We start from the raw sequence: 26,918 nt of genomic DNA, 5'->3' as shown, positions 1-26,918 counted from the left end.
TACTGTCGTTACCTCCTGTCATTACTGTCGTTACCTCCTGTCATTACTGTCGTTACCTCCTGTCAATCCCCACAGAGGATTTCTGTTGAATACCACACAGGGAGACCTGCAAAGAATAAACACATCCTCTCCATAACTTAAACAGGTTAATGTTGGGATTAGCTTTAGGGCATCTACAGGGGTCAAGTTATACTGCATAGTTTAGATGGGGGTGGGGGGATTCATCTGAGAGTTACTGTTGTGATTGTTAGGTGGGTGGGGGGGGGATTCATCTGAGAGTTACTGTTGTGACGGTTAGGTGGGTGGGGGGGGGGGATTCATCTGAGAGTTACTGTTGTGACGGTTAGGTGGGTGGGGGGGGATTCATCTGAGAGTTACTGTTGTGACGGTTAGGTGGGTGGGGGGGGGGGGATTCATCTGAGAGTTACTGTTGTGACGGTTAAGGTCCCGTGGAGCGGGGGAACACGGCTAATAGCAATGTCCTGCTCCCATAAATTTCCTGCTCCCAGAACCCATATATTGCTAAAAAAAATGATTTTTAAAAAAATTTTTCCCTCCGGCATAAGTCCTTAGCATATCTTTTGATAGTCATACCTGAGTTGAGATTTATCTTGAGGCAGATTTCTCAGATAAAAGATGATATTCACCACGTCACGGGATAAGATTTAAATTTTTTATCAGCCACCATTAAAAAAATATGTTGTGATTACTGCGTCAGTTAAATACAGTGGGAGAGTGACAAGCTAGTGTGGGTAGTGTGTGTTGTGTGGGTTGTGTGGGTCGGGTTCCATGGACACAAATACAATGTTAGGTTGATTTAAAGGTACATACAACTTCTTTTGGTAAGTTCGTTTTAAATATTAGATACATTTTATAATTAAATAATTTGTAGTTTTAAATTAGTTGTTGTTTTATTGATAGGAATCAATTATAATTAGCAACTGTTCACACTGTCGTGCCCTTTGTCGAGAGACTTTTCATTCATACTGCGTAACATCTGAACCATTCGCTTGAACAAACAATAGCGGCGCTGAAACCTTATTTCAGCAGTAAGTTAAAAGTTCCCTTTCAAGCCTAAAGGTCAATGGGACAAGTGAAGTAGAGTTCAGCTGTTTCTGTGACCTTGGCATATGAACAGATAGTGTAGTCAGCACTATGCACAGCGGACTTTCCCTAACGTGAGTTTGTTCCCCATCAGAGCTGGGTGGACTGAGTGACGTTTTACTGATGAACCCGGATTCGAACTCGAAAGTTTCTGGTTTGCCGTCTAATGCTCTACCGATAGACCATGCCGTCCTCTTTATTTCATTAGGCCAACACTTATTAGTTTGACCAGTGGCTTTCGTTTCAATTTCAAACTAAGATTTAAGTTGGTGCGTAAAAAAAAACCTTTATTCTTTTTCAACAACATCGCTCCAGTTTGAGACTTCCCTTGGGTGGGTGGGCTTTAAGTTCAAAGGGAATTAATTTTGTCTGGTTAAAGAATTGAAAAAACTTCCCTTGGTTGCGGTAGTTAAACAAATATTTGATTAAATTTTTTGATGTTTCCAGCTAGCGAGATGACGATTTAAAATTTCTTCAAAGTTTTATCCTACATCTCTAGACCCATCTCCAGTCACCATGTCGTCCCACCTGAGAAGTTTACACCTGTGGTTTGGTCTGTGTTTGGTTGTATTGACGTCTGGCGTCAACTCCGTGACGCTGACTCACGAGCAGCAAGTCAGTGACGCAGTGGCTGAGTTAACTGGTGCTTGTAAAAGTTTGGTAGAGAAAAACATTCATGATGTGTTGATGTCAGGGTGTAGCACGTTCGAGGCCTTTCAAATTTCTTTTACCGGCAGCTGTAACAAGACGCAGTTAGACAAGATACACACAGCGGTTTGCAACTTCATCCCACTGTCAACGACAACAGCAACAACCGCGAAATTTACAACACTTACACAAAGTACCACACCACCACCACCACCAACCTCGAAATTTACAACACTTACACAAAATACCACACCAACCACAATAAAAACAACGCCACATTACGTCACAACTAGCACACTATCAACATCTACACCACACACTGTATCAACAACTGTTCAACATGCTATCAACATCTCGATGTTCTTGCCATTGGCCCAGACACACAAGGAGTTAGTGGATTACGTCATCGCCAACATTTCTTCAGACGACTGTCGAAGTATGATACACGTAAATATCGGGAAGATCGTATCAGAAAATGATACCAGCTGGTGTGGGAAATTAGACGCAGTTCAACGTTTTTTGATGACCAAATGTGGACAAAATGATTTTAACAATTTTAAAGAAGCGGTGTGTATGACATTTGTTAAAACAGCATCAACCGCCACAACAGCAACCACCATCAAACCAGTAGCAACAACATCAACCACCAAACCAACTGCAACCACATCAGCAACAACTACCACACCTGCAACAACCACCAAACCAGCATCAATCACTACTACACAGACAACACTAACTACCAAACCATCAACAACAACTACCGCACCACCGACAACCACAAAACCAGCAACCACCTCTACAACACCGAATACAACAACTACCATACGCGTAACATCCAACAAACCAGCAACAACTACTACCACACCGACAACAACTACCAAACCAGCAGCAATCCAAACCACACCGACAATAACAACTACCAAACCAAGTACAACTACCATCACACCACCGACAACCACCAAACCAACAACCACTACTACAACACAAAAAACAACAACTACCACACCACCGACAACTATCACACCAGCAACAGCTACTAAACTTACAACAACTACTATAACAGCGACAACAACAACAGCTACCACACCGACACCAACAAGTAACACATCAACAGCAACAACTACCAAACCAGCAGCAATCACAACCACACCTACAACAACAACTACCAAACCGAGTACAATTACTATCACGCCACCGACAACTACCAAACCAGCTACAAACACTACAACACCAATAACATCAACTACAAAACCGACAACAGCAACTACCCAACTGGCAACAACTACTACCATAACAGCAACAACTACAACACTGACATCAACTACCAAACCGACAACAACAACTCCCAAACCGAGTACAATTACTACCACACCACCGACAACTACCAAACCAGCTACAACCACTACAACACCGATAACATCAACCACCATACCAACAACAAAAACTACCAAACTGGCAACAACTACTACCACACCAGCAACAACTACTACCACACCAGCAACAACTACTACCACACCATCAACAACTACTACAACACCGACAACAACAACCTCCGCACCAACAACGACTATTACCATGCCATCACCGACCTCAGCCAAAAGCCCATCACCTTTATTGACCGCACTACTGTCTAGCACAACTCGAGAAATATCAACACCCAGTCAGGCCTCCACGGTACACAAGGAGAAAGTCTGTGATGACGTCGACACTTCTTGTGTACGGGAAGACCCACTCCAGGCAGTGATAAACACCTTGACCTTCAGGTGTAAAAGTACCATGTCTGCTGGTTGGAAAGAACTCAAGTCCCCAGGTGGATGTTCTACTCTGGAATCTTCTAGAACCACAATCTTAACCACAAACATCTGCACGCTGGGAGACTATAACCGCCTCCACGGGATTTTGTGTTCACAGGACAAGTTGGATCCGAACCAGGTACTGTCTCAAGGCATCAAGTTCGACAACGCCATCAACACGGTGCAAACAAAAATTTCCCAGAGTTGCCATGCCATCATCTGGGCGGACCTCCAACACGGAGACTTTAGTCTGGACTCCGTCTGTCTCAAGCTGAAATCTTCCGGTGAGAACCTCATCGCCAACGGTTTCTGTACACACACGGACATCGCTACACTCCAGCCATCGGTGTGTGTCGGGCATCGGGTGTACGGCGCCAGCGAGCGGGAGACACGTGACCAGATCCATCACGTGATCGAGTCCATGGGGCAGACGTGCCAGCAGACGATGCTGGAGCAGGAGCGTCAGATGCAGGACTCCGCGTTGGAGTCAGGCTGCGTCAGACTCAAGGCGTCACGCTCGGCTCTCATTAACACGCAGGTGTGCAGCGAAGCGGAACTGTCCCCCCTCACCCCCCTGCTGTGTGGGAATGTCGCCTCTAGCATTAGTGGGGGTTGTGTGGTGCTACTCCTGGTGTGTCTAGGAACCTTCTGGCGACTGGTGCCTTGTATCTGAGACTGCCTGCCTGCCTGGCGACTGGTGCCTTGTATCTGAGACTTTGGTGACTGCCAGATCTAAAAAACTGTCAAACCTGTATATTAAAACTTTCTCTCTTGATATGTTGTTGGGTCGTCCCCAGCGAAATTAAGAAACAGTGAACAACTTTGTGAACATTTAAATGCAAAATTTTACAAAAATACTTTGTAAAATCTATAATCAATATTAACAATTTAATTTAGAAACATTTACATCTTTGCTATGTACATGATTTGAATGTATTGGCAGCACAAACTTTGGTAGGTTAACAAAGATTGGACATGTTATAATTTTTTACATTTTCTCATTGTGTATGTAGATGCAAGTTATAATTGTTTTCATCTTTTGTGAATGGATGTATATTGCATGCTAGTAAAAAGCTGACTTAACATAAAAAAAAACGTCTCGTTAAATTAATTTTATTTTAAAAATTCATATAGGATCTACATAGTATCAATGTATTAGAAATGTAGTAGATTGTCAATATACGCATACACACGCATACAAACACACACATACTCCTATGTCTACTCCTGCCGTGTCCCCCTCCCCCTCCCCCACCTTCCCTTAACAGATGTGATATAGATTGGCGCAGTGGTTACAAATACTAATGACATGAGGCAAATGATGATGGTCGACTTGCAGGAAAAACCAAGACAAAGAAAACATTCCTATGGGTCAGGATACGGCACAACTGTATATACGCACAAATTAATGCGTGTGTGCATCCTAACCACATTTTTATTATTTTCGGTAAATTCCGATTATGTCTGGCACCAAGGCGTACCTTGATTTCCCAGAAAAGTCTTGAAAAATCTTATCGGGAATTCCTGCACCTGATAATTTAAATATATCGCTTATGTTGGAATAATTCGGGGTACGTCAGTTGAACAAACGACAAACAGGTTAGCCGTACCATTGACAACAGGCAGGCCAACAACAGCAAGTCGTGGCTGGTCTGGTTGTGTGACCAACGAGGTAGGTTTTAAATAATTTATTAATATTAGCGTGTGGTGTATTGTTGGTAGCAAGCAGATAGTAAGTTGTGTAGTAATTGGTCAACAAGAGTTACCGGTATTGTAAACATCAACCGATTTTGTTGATAGTTACCCAGCCGTTGAGAGTTCTCAAAATGTTGGACAGATGGGTACGTCCATATAAAAAAAAAGGCTCGTTATATTTCGGGATATAGATCTAGACGTATACAAATTATTTACTGTTTTATTAATTGTTTTGATACACAACGGTAAAACTGCCAACAAGGGATTATTAATACACACATATCGTATCTACATACACACACTCATACCACACACACAAATAATTAGTTTATACACACACAGTCATACAAAGTCACAAACATTCACTTTATATATATATATATATATATATATATATATATATATATATATATATATATATATATATATATATATATATATATATATATATATATAAAACGTATAACCATACATGTGTAAATCTTTATATAGGACTGAAAATGACACGTGTATCTGGAGTGTCGGCTGACGTCTTGGCGCACATCCAAACTTTCTGGGAGAAGAAACAATTTTTGGATTTCACGGTCCAAATTGATGACGTCACAGTCGGCTGTCACCGCATCGTTCTGGCGGCTTGTTCTGGAATCTTCCGTGACTTTTTCAGCTTGGGGAGGGAGGGAGCAAGCGCCAACACAGCCACGGTGAGGGGAATAAGTTCGGGAACTTTCTATCTGCTGATGACGTGTGTGTACACGGGCGAGGCGGTGTTGACACGGGAGAATCTGGTGCACGTGTGGACAGCCGCTCACCTTCTGCAGGTGCAAGCTGTGCTTGACCTCTGTGAGCTGTTTGCCGTGAGTATATTGCACGTGAAGAATTTTGAAGAAATCGCCCAAACAGCAAGAAGACTGAACTCACGCAAGGTCTTGGAGGAAACGGAGAAGTTTACGTTGATGAACTTTGACCTTGTCTGTCGGACGAGGACATTCTTGGAGTTGTCTGACGAGGAAGTGAAGCGTGTGGTCGGGAGTCAGGCACTGGTGGTCAGCAGCGAGGATGTTGTGTTCGAATCTGTCTTAAACTGGGCGGAGTTTGTGCCAGACAAAACGGAACCTGGGGACAAATTTGAGATTTGTTTCACAACAACTCCAGAAAATGGACCACATCTTGCAGACGTTGAAACAAATGACAACGGCACCAAGAAGAATAAGTCGAGCTGTAATTGTGAGGACAATGTTGAATTAGTGCACGCACGCCACGATTGGTGTTACCATGGTAACCACTCAAAGACCAGGTCACCACTCCAGAACCGTGCGACAATTCTCCACGAGCTGTTGCAGGATGTCCGGACATTTCTTGTTGACCAGCCGCTTCTGCAGACGTCACTGACCAGACGGATGGTGAGAGACAACACAGACGCCGTGGAGCTGGTTTCAACCACCGTCAGGAACAAACAAGTGACCTACCGTCATGGCCAGTGGTCGTCTAGCGGTATCCACAGACAGGGGAGCCAACTCGCTAATTTCGGGGTTTTCACCAGAAGTGACGGTAAAATCAGCGCCCTCTCGGCTGTAGGTGAGCGGTGGTTCTACATCTCACTGGGCCACGAACTGCAGCACAGCGTGCAGCTGTGTGTGTTCGACAGCCAGCTGTTGGCTGTTGGTCTACAGAGCCACGCGCAGGAAAAATGTAAGCTGTTCGCTTTTGATGAGTACAGATGGACTTTTATAGCGGAGCTTCCTTGTCGTGATCCCATCCTCGTTTCACACGGCAATCACATCTACATCACTGACGTGAAAGCCGGGGAGATATACTATCTTAATCCCAGTATCGATACCGCTGTTTTATTTTTCGTTTCGATTCCAGCGAACTTTGATGTGAAATACGTCATGAGCTATGAGAGAAAACTTTTATTCTTCGGCAGCGTGTCGAAGGATCTGACCATTGTCCGTGAGCTGGACGTCGAGTCTAGGACCTGGACCAGCACGTCCAACCTCACAGGACCCGCCTCTAACATGACGAGCCTAAAGGACGACAGCGCCACCTACATCCTACAGCCAGACGGCGCCATGCGCACCGTCACAACAACTTCTGCCGGTCACGTGACCTTCACATTGGTGGCCAGGCTCTGGGAGCACGAGCTTAACATACGTGGCGCCATCACGTGTCAGGGGAAACTGATTCTCTACTTCCAGAAAGAGACCTCCAATGACGTGCGACACGGAGCTAAGAAGGAAATTCCTGGCATTTTCCGTCAGATTAGGTACTGGAGTACCACATACAACGGCTCACAGTTTCTACCTGTCGTCCTACCTAAGAGATTTCTGCTTCCTTTAGGATCTTGAAGATAGAAGTCACGTGAGCAGGGCTTCTGTCTGACGATATAAGTGGCACAGAGAGCCCAAACAATCAATGTGGTTCCACCAGAATTGTGTGTCTCAACCAATGACATTTGGGCCTACATAACATAATTCGTTGTGTAACGTTAACCTATCTATCAGCTAAATAGAAGGAGAACGTCCCCGGATTCTTTTTTCGGGGTCATATGCAAATGCCTTACGGCCTAAGTGGATGAACACTTAACACAACGACCCACTAGGGCTCGAATTTAATGTCTAGGGGAGCTAGTGATACTGTTGTAATTAACACTCATCCAATCTACATACGACCTTTTAATCAGCGAACTCAGTTGTGGCAGAACACAAAGATGAACTAGATAAAATATTTAATGTATAAAATATCAAGACACAACTTACAAAATGTAGGAAAAATCACTATCACATATTTCTACACTGTCAAAAGAACAGCCACAGGCCACACAACACTGCTGTAGCTTCAGGAATTACTTAGCGACAAGTAATATTAAACTAGAAGACTAAATCAACTTAAGAAAGCAAGGCACACACAGGTCTTAAGTACTCTCACGTTCAAATGGTCAGAGTCTATAGCCGGACAATATGGACGGCTGCCTGAACGAGGTAAAACGGCCCCGTAGACTACCAGGTCAAGAAAAACTGCCTCGTTTTGCGAGTGTGCAGGGCAATTAAAGACTTCTGTGACAGGGGAGGTTATCCTCAACTCATGTCGCCATTGGTTGGGATAATCATCTGATCAGAATCATTCAATCAGATTTTAATGGAAAATTTCTATGTCTCAAACACCTTAATAAGTCAGTGGAAAAACCCCAGGTGTTACACCATCATTCCATATAAGGAATTATACAAGTTCAAAATAAAAATGACTCGACCTAAGTAGGTCACAGTTGTTATTGTCATGAAAGAGACCCCCGCCAATTTATTACTGCCTGGACACTCTATGGCCATTCTTGACCACACAATGGCACTGGACAATGGGATGTGGTCGTCACTGAGTGTTGTACGTGCATCAAACACCAGATGCACCTAACCAAGTCATTAGTTCCTACATTGTGGTCTTAAATGGCGTAAAGGGGAACAACCGTGTTTTATAAATCTAGTAGGCAAGAGTGGCTTACCTTTCTACTTTGGATGTGTTAGTTACACATTGGATCGTAGAAGAACAGAAAAATTACACTAACATGAATACAAGAAAAGATGCAGTCAATAAAAATGAGACACGGTAAGAGAAAGTGAGCGATTGAGGGGGGGGGGGGGGGGTCGGAGGTGACGATCATAGACCAGAGAGAAAAGAAATGTTTTTATATGTCTATTTTTTAAATGGAACGATAACATCGGCAAATTAGCTAGATTACGTTATATATATTGCTAGACTGCGCGTGTTTATATACAATCGCTAAGTTATGTATATTTCTGTTGTAAATAAACATTGCTTGTGTCTTCTCGTGAAGCAATTTGCATTGTTATTTAAAAACTTTATCTGCAAAGTTTTGTAAACAAAATGTATCGATCACGGAGTTCCAGTACAGCCAATCAATATTAATTTGGCTTACGAAAGTGAAACATCCGGTTACTACTTAGGCTTGATGAAAATAAATAGAAATGTAGCCTTAAACTTTTCGGACTTTACTAAAGATTGGATGTATTTGATGTTTTTAATAAGAGATGCCTTGAAGAAACTCTACACTCAACAAATTATTTTCAAGTTCCCTGGATTTGCAACTTTTATAGCATTGATTCTAAAAATATAACATTTTCGAATGAATTTTACTAATTTTAGGCTTACGTTTTATTTTTATTTTTTTTATTTTTACATGTCGCTTTGTTTGCTAAATCTAAAAAAGCATGTTTTTATTCCATGTCAACAACATGATGGACGGATTCTCGTCAACTCGCTCGCCTCCATTATAATGATATTTTCTTCATTAAACAAAAGACGATGAATGCTCGCGAAATAACACTAGAATAAAGGTAAATGGAAATGTAAGCTAGCCGTAGTGCTTCCAATCACCAAAATACTTGCCTATCCTACTTCTGTTGATAATGGGGGCGTAACTTTCGTTGTCGTCAGATTAAGATATAAAATTAAAGTGGTTTCCCTTGAATTTATTTTGTAAACATCCTGATGAAAATTGCGCTCAAAAATCGGAAATTCCTTGTTGTGTAAGAGTTTTGCTCCAATTTTACTAGATCTAGATCTAGAATCTAGATTCTATCTACATCTAGTCTAGATCTAGATATAATTTTATGAACAGGTTAGTATTAAGTAGATTATTTATAAATCTGAATAATCATGAATACGTTAGTCGTTAGAAACGGTTAGATTTTTTGGTAATAGAGTCTAGATCTAGAAAATCTATATCGTTTTAGGTACGTAAAATCGCCCGCGACTAGATCTAGTAATGTGAAAAACAGGTGACTCCTTAAATTTTAATAATTATTTCACATTTTGAGGAGGACTTATGTTTTGAAAAATGTTCCCTTGTTTCATTTATGTACCTGTTTTGAAACAATTGAATTAAAACTTTTCAGTAATAAATGAAGACTAGCGATGTTTACAACAAATGCAATCATGCTCATTTACTATTAGTTTATTAGTATTATAGCAGCCATCTTGTTTATTTTTTTTTTTTCATAGTAAACTTACAGCGCAAGATTCAGGGGAAGCCACTATAACTTACAGATGGCCGCTTTTTATATAGATCTAGCAAATCCTGCTCGCAAACACTGCTGTTTAAAGATAATTTCTTGCCTATATAAATATAATTATATATTGATATAGATATAGATCTATTAAAAAAATATTAATTTAGCCATTGATTTAGGTTTATTATTCATTTATCTATAACATTTGACACAAATATATCATTATATACTTTAAAGCCTTGACAATGAGTTAGCTTTTTTTGTACATTACTAGCCGCGGGCGATTTTACGTACCTAAAACGATAGATCTAGATTTCTAGATCTAGAATCTAGTCTAGATCTAGTATTATTCTCTAGATCTAGACTAGATCTATATATTATATTTTTTATCTTGTCAATTCTAGTGGATTTATAATTTCTAGGCCTAGACCTAATAATTACTAATCTTACTAGATCTATGTCTAGGCTAATTTTAGTTACATTATTATGCTCTAACTAAATGGCTAAAGTAAATGGCTAATTAATATTAATATTAATCTCCTTTCAGTCCGTCAGGCCACATACCACGCACGCATAGTGTTGTGTGTCGTGCCTTAACAAAAATTATCTCACTTCATTATCATTAGATATATTTAATTAAATAATTAATTAATTAATTTGCTAATTAATAAAATTATGTATGATGCTATAGCAGTAGGTAAGTTATGGTAAGTATAATTTTTTAACTATGTATTTGTACTATTAAAGAAACAGTTTCGTTGTTTCAATACCACCCTCTCCCCTTCTTGAACTCAAAGTTAAACTTTTAACCCCGTTTGTAAAGACTAGCGGTATGCTGTAAGGCGGCGGGTGGGTAGGGTATATACTCATTGGAAAAAAAATCCACCGTGGTGCGTGTTATTGGCCTTGTGCCTTTGGTGACCGTTGTTGGCGCTTGCTGTGAGGGGGGGGGGGGGTACATTTAAAAAAAAAACAACAACCAAGAACTAGGCGTTTCAAGGCTGTAATGAAAATCAAGGACTGGTATAGCCATGATGTCGATTTTAACGAGTGATGCTTGCTGGGTCTATCATACGATTGCTTGGCGATGGGAGTCTCGTCAAGCTCAGTTTACATTATTAACAGTGAACTATAGGGATGCTGTCATGCACAAAGTAACAGCTATGCGACCCGTGTTCCTTTCAGACTTTTTTTCTTCCCGGGGGGGGGGGGGGGGTAGTGACACTGGTAAAATTATATTTTCTATATAAATTCTATTTCGTTATAGGGGGCAGTAGACGTTCTTTGGGGGGGGGGGGGGCCTCCTCCCTCTCCTCCCCTTCCCGAAGATTTTCCCGAAAGAAACTCAAAATGCGATTTTTGTCAAGTTTGAGGTTAGGTGCAATGTTTAGGTGTATGACTACGACTACGACTATATTTAGTATGAATGTGCAGTAACTTCGTTTAGATCAAGGTTAAATCCGGTTAAAATGCCGATTCTTGATAGAATTCCGTTTCAATTACAATTTTCTTTTCCGGTTAAATTTTAATTGGTGGTTTTGGTTTAGTTTTATAGAATACGACAACACAATCAACCTAGCGCACGTTGTGTTTCTTCCTCAACGGGCCATTTATCTAGTTTTAATGTAATCGTGCAAAAAATCGACGTTTTAGACCTACCTGAGTTGGAAAAACTCAATTTTGCTATGTTGTCTGTGTGTGTGTCTGTGAACACGACAGCTTGAGTACCGTTACAGATAGGTTAATGAGATTTCATACATAGGCCTAAGTATTAGTATTAGGTAGGCCTTTCTATTATATTTGATACAAATATTATAAATATAGAGTATAGACTATAGGCCTACCTATTTGTTTTTATATTATAGTTATAGAATCTTGAATACCAGTATTTAAGTAGGGCCTAATAGTATAGGTGCCTATAATATATATATATATATATGTATATATATATATATATATATATATATATATATATATATATATATATATATATATATATATATATATATATATATATATATATATATATATATATATATATTATATATAATAGTAGGCCTATATTATTACTAGATCTATAGGGGCTCCTCATTTATTTATTCTTCAATTTATATTAGGGTCCTATTACTATTTTAACCAGAGGCGTAGCGACCCTTCCCGGTGCCCGGGGACAAACTTTCGATTTGCACCCCCTTCGACCGAACTTTTCATTTGCACCCCCCCCCCCCTCAAACTTTGAATTTGTTTTTCCAACCCATTTTGGCGCGCCCCCCCCCCCCCCTAAGGTCGGCGCCCGGGGACATATGTCCCCCCCCTCGCTACGCCTCTGATTTTGGCCTATAGCCTAATTAATAGGGTCTTTTTAAATTGCGAAACGACGAGGCGGTAAAATGCGAGAAGGGCGCGTAAATGACCTTTAAACGTACGTGAACTCACAATAACTTCAAGTAGCCTACGTTTTACAAATGACTTGATTTCGGGAAAAGCATAAGTGACGTCATCAACACTCTTAGATAGCGATGTTTTTACTATGACGTATGGCGTGAGGCTGCTGGAATCTAAACCGATGTGAACTCACAGTGCGCCCTCGATAGTGTCGGTATTTTTCCCTCGCTGACAAGAAACGTAAGTCGTTTTTCACGCGAGTGATATTTTATTTAGATTTTGCATTCAACCCGACCATAAAAATAATAAAAAATTAATAACTTAAAGCCTAAAAATAAATCAGAAATTATTATTTTTTTTAAGAAACAATGTTATTAAAGTTGCAAATCCAGAGAACTTGTAAATAATTTGTTGAGTTTAATGCTACATTTCTATTTATTTTCATCAAGCCTAAGTTATAACGCGATGTTTCGCTTTCATAAGACAGACATTGATGGGCTGTACAAGAACTCCGTGATCGATTTCTGACAGCCCCACATCATAGTTTTTACTTTCTCGTATATACAAAGTCCTATAGAGAAAGTCTTGTAATCGTGCAAAAAAAAAAATCGAGATTTTTGCAAATCTCGACGAATTACTGTAAGTCCATGATTTAATTGATAGCTATGCTAAGTTCTGTTATTGATGAGAACTGTCATTTAAATTTATATAGGCCTATGTTGTATGCAATTACATCGTTTTTGGTAGCATTAAGATTTTGATGTAAAATCATATGTAACTAGTGGACTCGATTCCCTGTCCGCACGTCTTTTTCTGACCCGAAAGCCCATGTGAATGTCATAAATGGATGACCCCTAAGCAAATTGCTTTAAATTTTTATTTTAGATTAGAAGTTCAAAGGCATGAATATTTTAGCACAAAATAATGGTGTTCACGATTAATAGATTATTCTTTATTTCTTACAGACATTCAAACATTTGTTGTACTAAAGGCTAATAATAAATAAATTCTTTTCACAGATTTATCCATATTGCTGTTACTAGAATGAAAACTTTGACCGTGTCTCGAGGTGCATTTATTGTCGTAGAGGGCTGTGATCGCTGTGGGAAATCAACCCAGTGCTCCAAGATAATGGACAGGCTAAAGGCGGAGGGGACTGTGGCTGAGCTTTTAAAGTTTCCTGGTAGGTCTATACAAATTGACATTTGTTGACTATATGTCACTGTTAAATTCATTTTCACATTATTTTTAAGCTTTCCATTACTAATAGCATTCTACTTCCAGTAATAATATCTATCTATATATATAAAAAGCAATGTGTGTGTGTCTGTCTGTGTGTCTGTCTTTTATGCATGACTACACCTTTCATACTGTTGCAGTGAAACTTTGGAAAGTTGTTTAGAATATTCCTGGGGAGGTTTCTGCGACGAAAAAATTTCAAATCCGCAGGGGTGGTGCCCCGGCAGGGTGCGATTAGTTTTTTCTCTATATACGGTATACAAAAAATAAAAGTCAATTGCGGTTTGGCACCGTTCATCCAATCACCATCAAACTTCGGGCAGTTGATAAGAACACTCAAGGTGAAGTGTCTGTTAAAAAATCTTTTTTAAATTTGCAAGAATGGCGGTTCTTCTCTATATACGATAAATTAAAAATAAATTAAAGTCAGATGCGGTTCTACACCATTTATCAGAGTGCCATAAAACTTTAAAGGGTTCATGAATACTTCCGAGATGGTTTTTTTTGGGGGGGGGGGGGATTTAATTTTGCACTGGTGGCCTCCGACAGGATGCGATTTGTCCTGGTCATTGCAGTGAGCGCTGTGGCGACTATGTTAGTTCTAAACAGTGTGATAGACAATGGATAAGATGGGGTGTTACAGTAGCTCACTAAATTGAATCAGTCGTGTTCGCAGGTGCAATGGTAGGGTGTGATTTGGCTGCGAACAAAAATTTCAGTTTCGGCCCCTAAAGGCTCACATGGGCCGCTGTGGGCCCTGTAATGCATTTTTTAAAATAATCACATAAATTAACCAAGGTTAGATTATTAAATGGGTTGTTTCCAAACAGCTTCGTCACTTTGCGAATGATGCAATTAGCATCTAATTTTAGGCAATTTCAGAAATTGATTGAGCTTCTAATAATACACCATTTGTAACGCTAACAAATTGCATCAGTGACACTGATGTTTATAACACGTCAAAGTTTTTTTTTTTTTTTTTCGTACATGTTAAAGAAAAAACCGTGTTGATTTGTGTAACTTAAGCGAATGACACAATCTGCATCATTGTTTCAGGATACTATGTGGCGCTCTGGGTTATCCTGTGAGCACTATGGTGCCTATATTAGTTTTAAGGAGCCAGGGGCCGTATGCTGCTCCTCTGCGGTAGCGTAATTGGGGGCTCCCGAGAGCACTCCTATACATCCCTGACACATGGGTGGTCACCAAAGTGTGTTCTACCTCATTATTTCGGTGAGTGATTAACGTACACTCAAGGTTTTCGTGCGGTAGTGTAGGTAAACTCGTGTCCCATTATTTATGATCCAAGCGCAGGCATTGTTTACAATTAAATAACTCACTTTCAGAAAACAAGGTCACGCGTCTAAGAATATAGGATTGGTAACGCATGGATGAAATCCTTCTTATATATTTTGTCAGACTTTCTTCTGTTCCCGTGACAACGCGCGGACGGGTACGCTAGTGATTTGAATAAAAGGTGTTATAATATTTGTGTTTACTTACAGCATGAATTATTTAATTAATGCAGATTGATTTATTTATAAAACTAGGCCTAAACAAATTATATATATTTTCAAACCAGATCGCACAACTATCACAGGAAAAATGATCGACAGCTACCTAAAGATGTCAGAGGAAATGGATGATCGTGCGATTCATTTGTTATTTTCTAGCAACAGATGGGAAGCATTGTAAGCATTCATTATCTTTTCCTTTTTGTGCCTAAGACACATGGGGCAGACAACGTAGAGTTCATCTGTTTCAGAGACCTCGGCATGTGAAGAGATAATGTGGTCAGCACTATGCCCAGCCGCCTTTGTTTTTCCTAACATGAGTTTGGTACTCATCAGAACTGGGTGGACTCACGGATGCTACTGATTTAAACCTGGATTCAAACCTGTGACTTTCGGGTAAACAGTCTAGCTCTCTACTGCTAGGCCACACCATTCCATTGTAAGCATTGCATAATACTAATAAATGTAAGGACTGATACTAATTATTGCACTCGAGGATAATCTCGACAATTTTTTTTTGCACCTTTAGTCATATCTAGAGCCCTGGGGGTAGGGGGGGGGGAGTTAATATTCATTTTTCAACAATAGTTAATGGTAATGATAACAATTTGTCTTTGCTATCAACTATCAGTAAATTTTTTTACTTTATCTTTCTTGGTTTTTAAAAAAAATGTTTCTATAAACATAAAACTTCTATTTTCTAAAGCAATTTAAAACTAACACATTAGTTTATTTGGCTCCATGTACCAGGGCATTAATGGAAAAAAAATTGAAATCAGGGGTGACGCTGATTGCTGATCGTTATGCCTATTCAGGTGTGGCCTATTCTACAGCAAAGGTGAGTTTTAAAACAATATTCTTCTAACTAGCTAACTTGTTTACTCAACTGTGGACTGATTCTCTTCTTAAGTTAGCAGTTCCCAGATTACTTATTATTAAACCTTTACTTGCCTACCATGTTTGGCAAAAAAACAGATCCCACTGCTGTCATTCTACTTTTAGTGTCAGTTTTCAAAGAAACTAATAATGACAAATAATGACAGATGGTACATAAATTTGATAAATTACAATTCAGGGAATTAAAAAAAAACTATTAAAATTAATAGCACCAAAATATAATATGAAAAATGTAGGTTAAAAAACTCAGCTCTAGCTAGCTTATGGGGTGAGGTCAAAAGTATCAATATCAACAACATAATAACAAACAAGTGTCACCAAATATATTTACAAAATAAACCCGTTTTCAGCTTATTCTTGAAACTCTCCCCCCCCCCCCCCACACACACACATTCTATTTTTGAAAATATTCCAAATTTAAGTGATCAGAAAGACTTAAGTTTAAAAAAAAATAGAGGAAAAAAATAGAAATGTTAAAATGCATGATTTATCTTTCAAAATAGTCAACATTTTTCAACAATGTGAAACTGAAACTGATGGTTGAGTAGTTGCACTATTGTGTGGTTGATTAGGAGGCATGGGTTCATTTGTAATTAAGGATGTGCTGTCTTTTCTAATTTAATATTTATGATTTTTCTATAGGCCTATTTGTTCAGTTTTTTTTCCAGCATATAGGTTTATTTAGAACAAGATCTGTGTAAAATTGTTTTTTTATTTCTCAAATAGTTAGGTGTATAATTGCTTATAATGATGCGAGCCTAATAATTATCAGATTCTGAAATTTAAGTCTAAATACTAATAATAAATAAAACAGTTTGGCTCTTCAAAGATTAACCACCTAGTCAGCAGTTAATTTATTAGTAGTATATTATACATAGGCCTATACTCTAATAAGTATTAATTCAGTAGGCCAATAGTTTAATCTTTTTACAGGTGTAATTTAATAATATTGAATTCAAATAATAATAGGGATATTAAATTACATTAATAATAGGGCTATTAAATTATTATTTATCTATGTGTACTCTAAAGTCGATATTAGTCTGGCTCAGAGATGAGTAAATTGCAGTCCCATCATCTTGACAGTCGTATGCCTATCTTACTATCTAGATCTATAGCAGTATTGGCTAGTATAGCCTAAGTATTCTTTCTAGACTAATGATGTTATTTATTATCTAGTAGATCTCTATGTATTATTAAGGCTAATTAACTTATGTGGATCTATTTATTATAAGTTTTTGTTTAACTTGGTTCCTCCATCTATCAGTCGTCATGGGTCGAAGCAGCTGAGCAAAATTTCAATCACTTCTGACTAATTCGTTTCAAATTTGGTTCTTGGGTCAAGACCCAATAACAATGCAATGGACACGAGCGAGAAAACTCTCAAAGGGATTTGAGAGGTGTATAAATTAGTTTAAAAATCATGCACAGCGTAGTTACAATTAATATGGTTATAAAATCCTGTCTATCTGGTTTTTTTCGGACTTTACTAAAGATTGGATGTATTTGATGTTTATAATTTTTTCGGTAACTAAATAAAAATTTAAAAAAAAGCAAAAACAATTTGGTTTTCACGTGTAATGGCGACATAAACAATGGCATCCTGCTATTGGATAGGCCGTCATTGATTTTATTGTACACATTGTAAGCTAAAAATAGAAAACTAGGTCATGGGGTTTTTAATTTGCATTGTTATTTAAAAACTTGATCTGCAAAGTTTTGTAAACAAATAGTTATCGATCACTAAGTTACTGTACAGCCAATCAATATTTGTCTTACGAAAGTGAAACATCCGGTTTTAACTTAGGCTTGATGAAAATAAATAGAAATGTAGCCTTAAACTCAACAAATTATTTTCAAGTTCTCTGGATTTGCAACTTTTATAGCATTTATTCTAAAAATATAAAATTTCTAAATTAATTTTAGGCTTAAGTTTTTATTTTTTATTTTTTTTACGGTCTAAATCTTAAAAAGCACGTTTTTATTCCATGTCAACAACATTGGGGACGGAATCTCGTCAACTCGCTCGCCTCCATTGGACTTTATGGGATGCCAAATTAATTTTGTATGAATTAATTAAAATTTCACATATAAATGTACTTTTTAACCTTCTATTTTACGCGGATTTTTCATGTTCATTTGGTGTGCAATAGTTTTTAGTTATGCAACTCTATCATATTAAAAATTTTAAGCTACTAAAAAATGCATGTTTTCATATGTATTTTTCTGATGCCATTTAAAAAAAAATTCCTCAATTTTAATTAAAAAAATGGATGCTTATGTCAATGTTTGTTACTGAAAATTAACCCTAAAAGTAGAATGTTGGCAACTGAATCTCTTTTTTGCCTTCCTTTCAGAGGCGTATCCAGGTTTTCGTTGTAGGGGGAGCGAAAAGAGCAAAAAAAGGCGCCGAATTTTTAACACATTCTATATACGTGTATTTTATATATATATATATATATATATATATATATATATATATATATATATATATAATTACTAGCTGTATGTCATTACATCGCTTTGATGGATGTAAAATAAATTGAAAGTAGCACTCTGAAGAAATAAGAAAAAAAACACACAATGTAGGCCGACAAAACAAACATTGTATCAATGTAAACAAAAAAGCAAACAAAATATACACACACTACAACCAAAACAATGAACGTAACACAATCTGTTTTGTAATTCTTGTAAAAAAAATTCTTACATAATAATTCCTGGGAAATTATTTAAGACAAGTGAAATAGGGGAAATAATTACTCTCTTAATATAAATATGTATATATCTACACATTTAATTATAAATGTCAAAACTAATACATAATTACTTTAGAATGTAATGAAATTATTTAACGCTATTCGTGTTAACAAAATGTTTTTGTCTATAATCAGAATTTAATATATCGTCATCATAAATGCTAAAGTATTACAGCATAATGAAAGTTTTTGAAAACAGAGTTGGTATAAAACCACGCTTTTCGATAAAAAAGATAAACATTCGGAATAACAGCCTACATTTAACTAAATATCGGTCTTTTAGTTCAGATAATATATTTTTTAAATTACTACTGCTTCTTTGTGTTCCTTAAAGATTATTTTTTAACATAGTGATAGGTATGGGTTAGATCACTGTATTGCTCACACACCTTTTTACTGTCCGGACACTTTAGGTCAATTATCCTACCCAGTGTATACCTAGGTGTGACATAAATGTCGCTCTACACAATTGTGGTGGTGAGGTGGGGGGGGGGGAGATAACCAACTCAGAGTGAACATAGCGTCAGTTTTTAGATGACTGTTCTAAACATACATATATATTACACGTGTATACTGATTCAGAAATAGATTTAAATAAGTAGCAGTGGTATTATGACAATATTTTTTTTACAGAGGGGTCCATGGGGGAGGGGGGTTTGTAACTGTTTCATATAATTTGTAATCGTAATCACTGTTGCCCAAACTGTAACAATACTACTACTTTATCGTGATGACGATGTTGACCGTGTCAAAATATCCCCACCGCTACGCAGTTCGCCCATAAGAAAATTTAAATAGAGGTGCCACACCAGTTGTGTGTTTCTGTATTGTAATTTTCAAAAAATTAATCACACGATTCAAACTGTATATATAAAGTAATTATGTGTGAAGTTTTATGTATAACATTTTCTAATGCAATTATTCGTAAGCAAATACATTATACAGTTGCCTTAAACTTAACACCCCTCTTGCCAAGTGGTACTACCGGTAGAGGATTTTTAAAAATTTCAATGCATCGTAATGGTTATTTTTAGAATGGCAAACTGATGCAGCTGTTAATACGTGTTGTAAACGTAGACACTACTAGACTAGTACAATAATGCTTAATTGCTGCATGAAAAGAAATCTTGTGATTTACATAGATGTGCCGACCAAATATATTTTTTCAACAATTATTGTTTAAAACTTTGAGTTTAAAAAGTTTCCAAAAAGGCGCCACTTTGCTGAAAATGGCCAGAGGGGGAGCGGCCGCTCCCCCTGCTCCCCCCCTGCGTACGCTACTGCTTCCTTTTGTAAGTGGAAGTTAAAAAGTGACAGCAGTAATACAGTTTTTGAAATTTACTCCTTTTTTTAAATTAGTGTAATGATAATATTCAGATAGAAAAGCGTGAAATAAAAGTTAATACCCACCTGTTTAAGAATCTGTCTAGACCAGGGGTCGGCAACCTTTTGAAGCGGAAGAGCCAAAAATTACAATTTTCAAAATTTTCCTGGTTTTAAAGAGCCACTAACATTTTTTTATTTCAAATATTTTATTTTTTGATTAAGATTATTAGTAATTGTGCAAGGAGCTGGAGAGCCGCATCTTACTATCAAAAGAGCCGCAGGTTGCTGACCCCTGGTCTAGACTTCAATATAGAGTAAATAATTTCGTTATAAAATTTCTTAATATTTTATTCAAATGTGAATCAATGACTGTTGTATAGTTGAAGTTGAATTATTGATGAAAGTATAATTTGAATGAATGGTTGTCTAGGGTCTGGACATGGACTGGTGTAAGGCACCAGATTCTGGCCTCATCAAGCCAGATGCTGTGTTGTACCTGAACGTTAGCAATGATGTGGCGGCACAGAGGTCTGATTATGGAGGGGAAAGATATGAAAAGCGTGAACTTCAGCAAAGAGTACACAACATATTTCTACAGCTGTTTGACTCATCCTATTGGAAGGTGATATTTTTATTCTTTTTGAAGGCTTTTATTACATTCACTGTTTGTTTAACCACAAATCTTGGAATAGTAATTTAACCCTCTTATTGTCTGCTCTTTATTTTTCAAGAAAATTGTTTAAAGTTAAGTTCACAGTGGTTTAGATATCGGTAGTGTAGGCCTATAGCATACGTCATACTACTCATAGCAAGAACAATTCTTATTAAAGATTTTCCCTTGTGGCCTTACACGCTGAGTTTCGCAACGTTTTTAATTTTTTAAATTAGTCAATTTCTTTAAATTTAAAAGTAACATGAGTAACGTAACGTCGCTGACTGTCATCATTATGCTCGTGAGCTTTACGATCGTATAAAATTGGTCTTATTTAAATTTTATAAAAAATGTGAAGAAATACTGAAAGTTACGGACAGTATCCAATTATTATAGAAAATCTATACTCATTTTACGGAATTTTTTTTTGGAGTAGGCATCCCTGAACCGCACATTTTTACAAGCCGAAAAAGGGTGAGGGGACATTGACCGCGATAGTTCTCTAAAACAATTCATGGTATTTCAAGTTAATATTTTATAAATTTCAAATAATTGAAACCAAAGTTTATAAACAATGTGATCTAGACCAAGCGCCTAATTGGTGCTTCTCTACCCCAAATATTTAGGCCTAGAAAAGATTTAGCTGAAAATATAAAATTTATAGCATAGAAAGGTACACATTACATGTTATTGAAGTAGTAATTTGGCAGCACGGTTTGAGAGATTTATTAAATTTTTGTGGACGTCATAAATGGATGACCCCTAAATTTCATGAAAAGGTGCAAACTTTTGTTATTAGATACTTAGACAACTTTATTTCGATATACTTATAGACTTTACTTGTTAAACACAAAAAAATTTGGCCTTGAGCATTTTAAAAATGGGCCAAAATTTTGTAACAGGCAAAAATTCAATGTAAGAAACTAAGTTATGTTTTCCAGTCATTCCTTGAAAGAAGGGTGTCAATTGGTGAGTTAGGTTATATGTGTAAAGGGGCAGGTGGTGGGTTGGCCCAGATGCTCTGCTCCATGTTTGAAAATTCATGTTTTTAATTTTCCAGTCAGTTAATGGAGATTCAAATGTGGAAGAAGTCCATGAAGACATTTATAAATTTGTCAGGACAACAATTGAGGAATCTGAATATAAACCTTTATGCAAACTTTGGACATAGAGATTGTTGTAACCTCTTATGGCGCTGTTAACTTGACTTTCAATGTTGGATATATTTGATTGTTATTGATTCTACATGATTTTTGTGTAATTAATATTTTGTACATTAATGTGAATGTTGTGCATTCAGCTGAATTTTGATGTAAAAATGTTGTATTTAGCCATGTGTAGTGTAAAAATTAATTTAAAAAATATGTTATTTGTGGCATTACATACTTTTTGTCTAAAATGTTTACTATTTGATTGTTACATATCCCTTAGATAACCAAGCAACCAATTACTAGGAATATGATTTATTTTTGTAAAATTGTACACATTTTTAAAAATGTTTCTCCTTCAGTGCTTCTAAAAATATTATAGTTATATCCTAGCATTTGAATTACCCAACTAATTTGTCACTATTTGAATTGTACCTGCCTTAATTTTGACATACCTTTCCTAATTATGAACGGACCTACCTGTAATTGTTAGTAATCTAGAGATCAGATAGTTGTGTTACAGTTTTATGTAGCTTTCTTTTACCAAAAGATGTTAGGTTGATTTTCTTTAGCTTTTACTTTTTGTGTTCACAATTACACTGAAAATAGTTTGTTTGCTGCACCATACTTTGAATTTAAAATAGTATTACCCCTGCTGTGTTCATACATAGGGCTACTGTAAATTGCACAAAATACAATAAGCTATAATAAAACTTGGAAAATGAAAAAAAAAACAACAACTGAAATTTGTTCCTTAAATTCACCAAACTTGTATAGACAAATAGTCTCACCAATGGACTAGTCTTGCTGTAGACATGTTATCCAAATAGTCTCACCAATGTACTAGACTTGCTGTAGACATGTTATCCAAATAGTCTCACCAATGGACTAGACTTGCTGTTGACATTGACATGTTATCCAAATAGTCTCACCAATGGACTAGACTTGCTGTAGACATGTTATCCAAATAGTCTCACCATTAGAATAGACTTGCTGTAGACATGTTATCACTGTCTTAAGTCATCTGTTGCTTGAGTTATAAAACTTTGAACTGCATTGATGTGTTTGTTCAAGCGGTTTTTTAACACGTACGATCCAAAAAATAAAGACAAGACAGTCTTCTTGTTGCTGATGTTAAAACTGACTTTAGTGTGGCTGCTGTACGTTTTTGCCGTAATTTTAAAACCCGCCAGAAAACTGAAACGTGTCGTTCAATCTAAGATTGGGGGAAGGGGGCAGTAGACGTTCTTCAAAAAGATGCCTGAAAGAAACTCTAGTGGTTATAGTCCACTGTGCACTTTCTATTTGGGAAATAAATAAACAAGTTAATAAAAAGTCTAGTGACAATTTAGGCGCAATTTCCTTATGTTATCCATAACAATTTTTATTTGTTTTGTGACCGAACGAAAGGATATTTACGACTTAAAGCTGCGGACACACATCCATCCATCCATCCAGAAATGATGCATTATTAAACGCAATTGCCAGTATGGAAATTGCGCTAAAAATTAACACTGACTGCATGTGTTTAGTTCCCATGTCATTTGACAGGGTTAGTAAGACACTGCCATCACGGCCAGCTAGGCACACAAGCCTTTTAGTGAAAACATTTCGTATTATTTTATATACTCCGAGGCCACTCTTCGCCATAAAGTAAAATTACGCCAAATATTTTAAATTAAATCACATCTTTATTTAACCTATTCCATTGCTATTAAGTTAAGCAAAGATTTATATGAAACTAGACGACCCAGTTTCCAGTTCAGAAACGGCCTGTCGGCTGCACAACACAAACCAAAATAGCATTATGCTGACCACACCCTTTATAGTCTTGTAAAACCCAAATGAATCCTATTCTTATACCCGAACTCCCGCCAAGTTTCTTTGGGACATACATTTATGACGTCCATACAGGACAGGAGAGGGTGTCATAATGTAGTCGAGTTTTGTGGACTCTAGTTGCTGGAGAGGGGGGGGGGGGTCTGTTGGCTATGCGGTAACTTTCACACAACAAATATAACATTCGCATTCTACTACGATAAAAAGCAACAATTAAAATATCGATTTTTATATTAATCAACAAAACACATTTTTTACTTTTTTAAATACACATACATATTCATTGCCTTAAATAATTCCGTTAAAACACCGGTTATTTATTGGTATTTTTTAAAATTAAAAAAATGTTTTATATATTTTTATTTTGCCGACAAAAAATTATTTCTTAGTTGTCCATGCCTTCACGAGAAAATATTATATAGAATCTTTATATAAAGCAAAGTGGTCGGATGCTGGTTAGGGCACTTGCCGGCGCCGCATTCGCTTCAAATTTGGCACAGAGTATCCACAAACATGCAAATAAACAAACATACAAAAGGACGTTGCGAACTTAATAAAAGCCTGTAAAACATAGCCAATACGATTTCGGCTTGAAAACTATTTTTAAAACACAATTTCAAAGCATAAAATGTGGCAAGTTCTAGGGTAATACTGTCAAATATTGTCTCCCGAGAACATTTTTTAAAAAGCAAATAGCTAGGCTTATCTTTTATATTGAAAGGCCGCGCTCGTCATTGAATGAAATCTGCTGCCACTCGACAAGAATTTTGTAAAAACCATCGCCCTAAATCACATCAAGAGTTTTTTAAATATTCCGCGGGCTTGGGCAGCATAAACTCTTGAGGGCATGGGCTGCATAAGCACACATGCTCTGTACCCGGTTAAAAATGTTTCCGACAAAAGGGTTGAATGGACTGGTGAGATTTGTGAAGTATCCGCTGAAAAAATACAAACTGTATCCGCTGAACAAGACGAACCAACTGTATTACCTCTACAAAGACGAACCAGCTTTCAGTCGAGCTGGCAAGTTTTTTTTTTAAAGAACGAGAATTTGAAGCCAACAACTCATGGTGCTAAAAAAAAAAGAATTCAAATGGCAGAAAACTATAGAAATGCTTGAATAGATGATGCACATATTTTCCTTCCAAGTTTTCTTCGACAATTAAAATTTTTAAAGCGAATCGAACTTTTTATAAAATTTCTCATCATCACAAGATAAAAGTGATTTTAAATGCAATAAATAACGTTAAAATTTAAAAGCTTTTAGTGTTGGAAGTAAAAAAAAAAAGTTTCATATTTTATTAGTTACCTCCCTTTATCGATTCAAATAGTGACCAAAAACATTTTGTTTTGACAAATATATCAATAGATGCTGAAATGTTGTTTTAGTTAATTTTAATTTATTCTATGACATCAAAAACTTAAAATGTACACACTGACCTGCTGAGACATAACAAGACCCGTCCTGAGTAATAAATTACATACATTACAATCTACGACGGTCCCCTGCCTATACTACGACGGTCACTACGACGGTCCCTGTCTGCACTACGACGGTCCCCTGCCTATACTAGGACGGTCCCTGTCTGCACTACGACGGTCCCTGTCTGCACTACGACGGTCCCTGTCTGTACTACGACGGTCCCTGTCTGCACTACGACGGTCACTACGACGGTCCTCAGTCTGCACTACGACGGTCACTACGACGGTCCCCTGTCTGCACTACGACGGTCCCCTGTCTGCACTACGACGGTCCCTGCCTGTTCTACGACGGTCCATGTCTGCACTACGACGGTCCCTGTCTGTACTACGACGGTTACTACGACGGTCCCTGTCTGCACTACGACGGTCCCTGTCTGCACTACGACGGTCACTACGACGGTCCCCTGTCTGCGCTACGACGGTCCCTGTCTGCACTACGACGGTCCACAGTCTGCACTACGACGGTCCTCAGTCTGCACTACGACGGTTACTACGACGGTCCCTGTCTGCACTACGACGGTCCCTGTCTGCAGTACGACGGTCACTACGACGGTCCCCTGTCTGCACTACGACGGTCCCTGTCTGTACTACGACGGTCCCCTGTCTGCACTACGACGGTCCCTGTCTGTACTACGACGGTCCCTGTCTGCACTACGACGGTCACTACGACGCTCCCCTGTCTGCACTACGACGGTCACTACGACGGTCCCCTGTCTGCACTACGACGGTCCCTGTCTGCACTACGACGGTCCACAGTCTGCACTACGACGGTCCTCAGTCTGCACTACGACGGTCACTACGACGGTCCCCTGTCTGCACTACGACGGTCCCCTGTCTGCACTACGACGGTCCCTGCCTGTTCTACGACGGTCCATGTCTGCACTACGACGGTCCCTGTCTGTACTACGACGGTTACTACGACGGTCCCTGTCTGCACTACGACGGTCCCTGTCTGCACTACGACGGTCACTACGACGGTCCCCTGTCTGCACTACGACGGTCCCTGTCTGCACTACGACGGGCCACAGTCTGCACTACGACGGTCCTCAGTCTGCACTACGACGGTTACTACGACGGTCCCTGTCTGCACTACGACGGTCCCTGTCTGCAGTACGACGGTCACTACGACGGTCCCCTGTCTGCACTACGACGGTCCCCTGTCTGCACTACGACGGTCACTACGACGGTCTCTGTCTGCACTACGACGGTCCCCTGTCTGCACTACGACGGTCACTACGACGGTCCCCTGTCTGCACTACGACGGTCCCTGTCTGCACTACGACGGTCCCCTGTCTGCACTACGACGGTCCCCTGTCTGTACTACGACGGTCCCCTGTCTGCACTACGACGGTCCCTGTCTGCACTACGACGGTCCCCTGTCTGTACTACGACGGTCCCCTGTCTGTACTACGACGG

General features: G+C 38.3%; 3 protein-coding genes across 8 annotated transcripts; all 3 read left to right on the top strand.

Annotated features, from left to right (window-relative positions):
* The first annotated feature begins 739 nt into the window (after positions 1 to 739).
* On the top strand, positions 740 to 4,624 carry LOC131944959 (mucin-2-like). Of its 2 annotated transcripts, none has more exons than XM_059305880.1 (2): positions 740 to 842; positions 1,604 to 4,624. In XM_059305880.1, the coding sequence occupies exon 2, from the start codon at positions 1,621 to 1,623 to the stop codon at positions 4,216 to 4,218; it is 2,598 nt and encodes an 865-aa protein (XP_059161863.1). In that variant the 5' UTR covers positions 740 to 842; positions 1,604 to 1,620; the 3' UTR covers positions 4,219 to 4,624. The 2 variants fall into 2 exon arrangements, with proteins under 2 accessions (XP_059161863.1, XP_059161864.1); XM_059305881.1 differs by having other exon boundaries at positions 1,552 to 4,624.
* A 558-nt stretch (positions 4,625 to 5,182) lies between these two features.
* Positions 5,183 to 7,605, top strand: LOC131944952 (uncharacterized). Its single transcript, XM_059305870.1, has 2 exons — positions 5,183 to 5,217; positions 5,733 to 7,605. The coding sequence occupies exon 2, from the start codon at positions 5,741 to 5,743 to the stop codon at positions 7,583 to 7,585; it is 1,845 nt and encodes a 614-aa protein (XP_059161853.1). The 5' UTR covers positions 5,183 to 5,217; positions 5,733 to 5,740; the 3' UTR covers positions 7,586 to 7,605.
* A 1,872-nt stretch (positions 7,606 to 9,477) lies between these two features.
* Positions 9,478 to 23,285, top strand: LOC131944954 (uncharacterized). 5 transcript variants are annotated; one of them, XM_059305873.1, is made up of 6 exons: positions 9,478 to 9,586; positions 13,666 to 13,829; positions 15,468 to 15,576; positions 16,150 to 16,237; positions 20,812 to 21,003; positions 22,094 to 23,285. In XM_059305873.1, the coding sequence occupies exons 2-6, from the start codon at positions 13,691 to 13,693 to the stop codon at positions 22,202 to 22,204; spliced, it is 639 nt and encodes a 212-aa protein (XP_059161856.1). In that variant the 5' UTR covers positions 9,478 to 9,586; positions 13,666 to 13,690; the 3' UTR covers positions 22,205 to 23,285. The 5 variants fall into 5 exon arrangements, with proteins under 5 accessions (XP_059161856.1, XP_059161854.1, XP_059161855.1 ...); XM_059305871.1 differs by lacking the exon at positions 9,478 to 9,586 and adding an exon at positions 9,727 to 9,778; XM_059305872.1 differs by lacking the exon at positions 9,478 to 9,586 and adding an exon at positions 9,820 to 9,870.
* The last annotated feature ends 3,633 nt before the right edge of the window (positions 23,286 to 26,918 follow it).

The sequence above is a fragment of the Physella acuta genome, unplaced genomic scaffold (assembly GCF_028476545.2).
Source record: "Physella acuta isolate Inbredline_101_S28 unplaced genomic scaffold, ASM2847654v3 ptg000516l, whole genome shotgun sequence".
Lineage (NCBI taxonomy): Eukaryota > Metazoa > Mollusca > Gastropoda > Physidae > Physella > Physella acuta.
The sequence above is the reverse complement of the archived record's forward strand: the minus strand, read 5'-3'. Positions and strand labels throughout refer to the sequence as shown.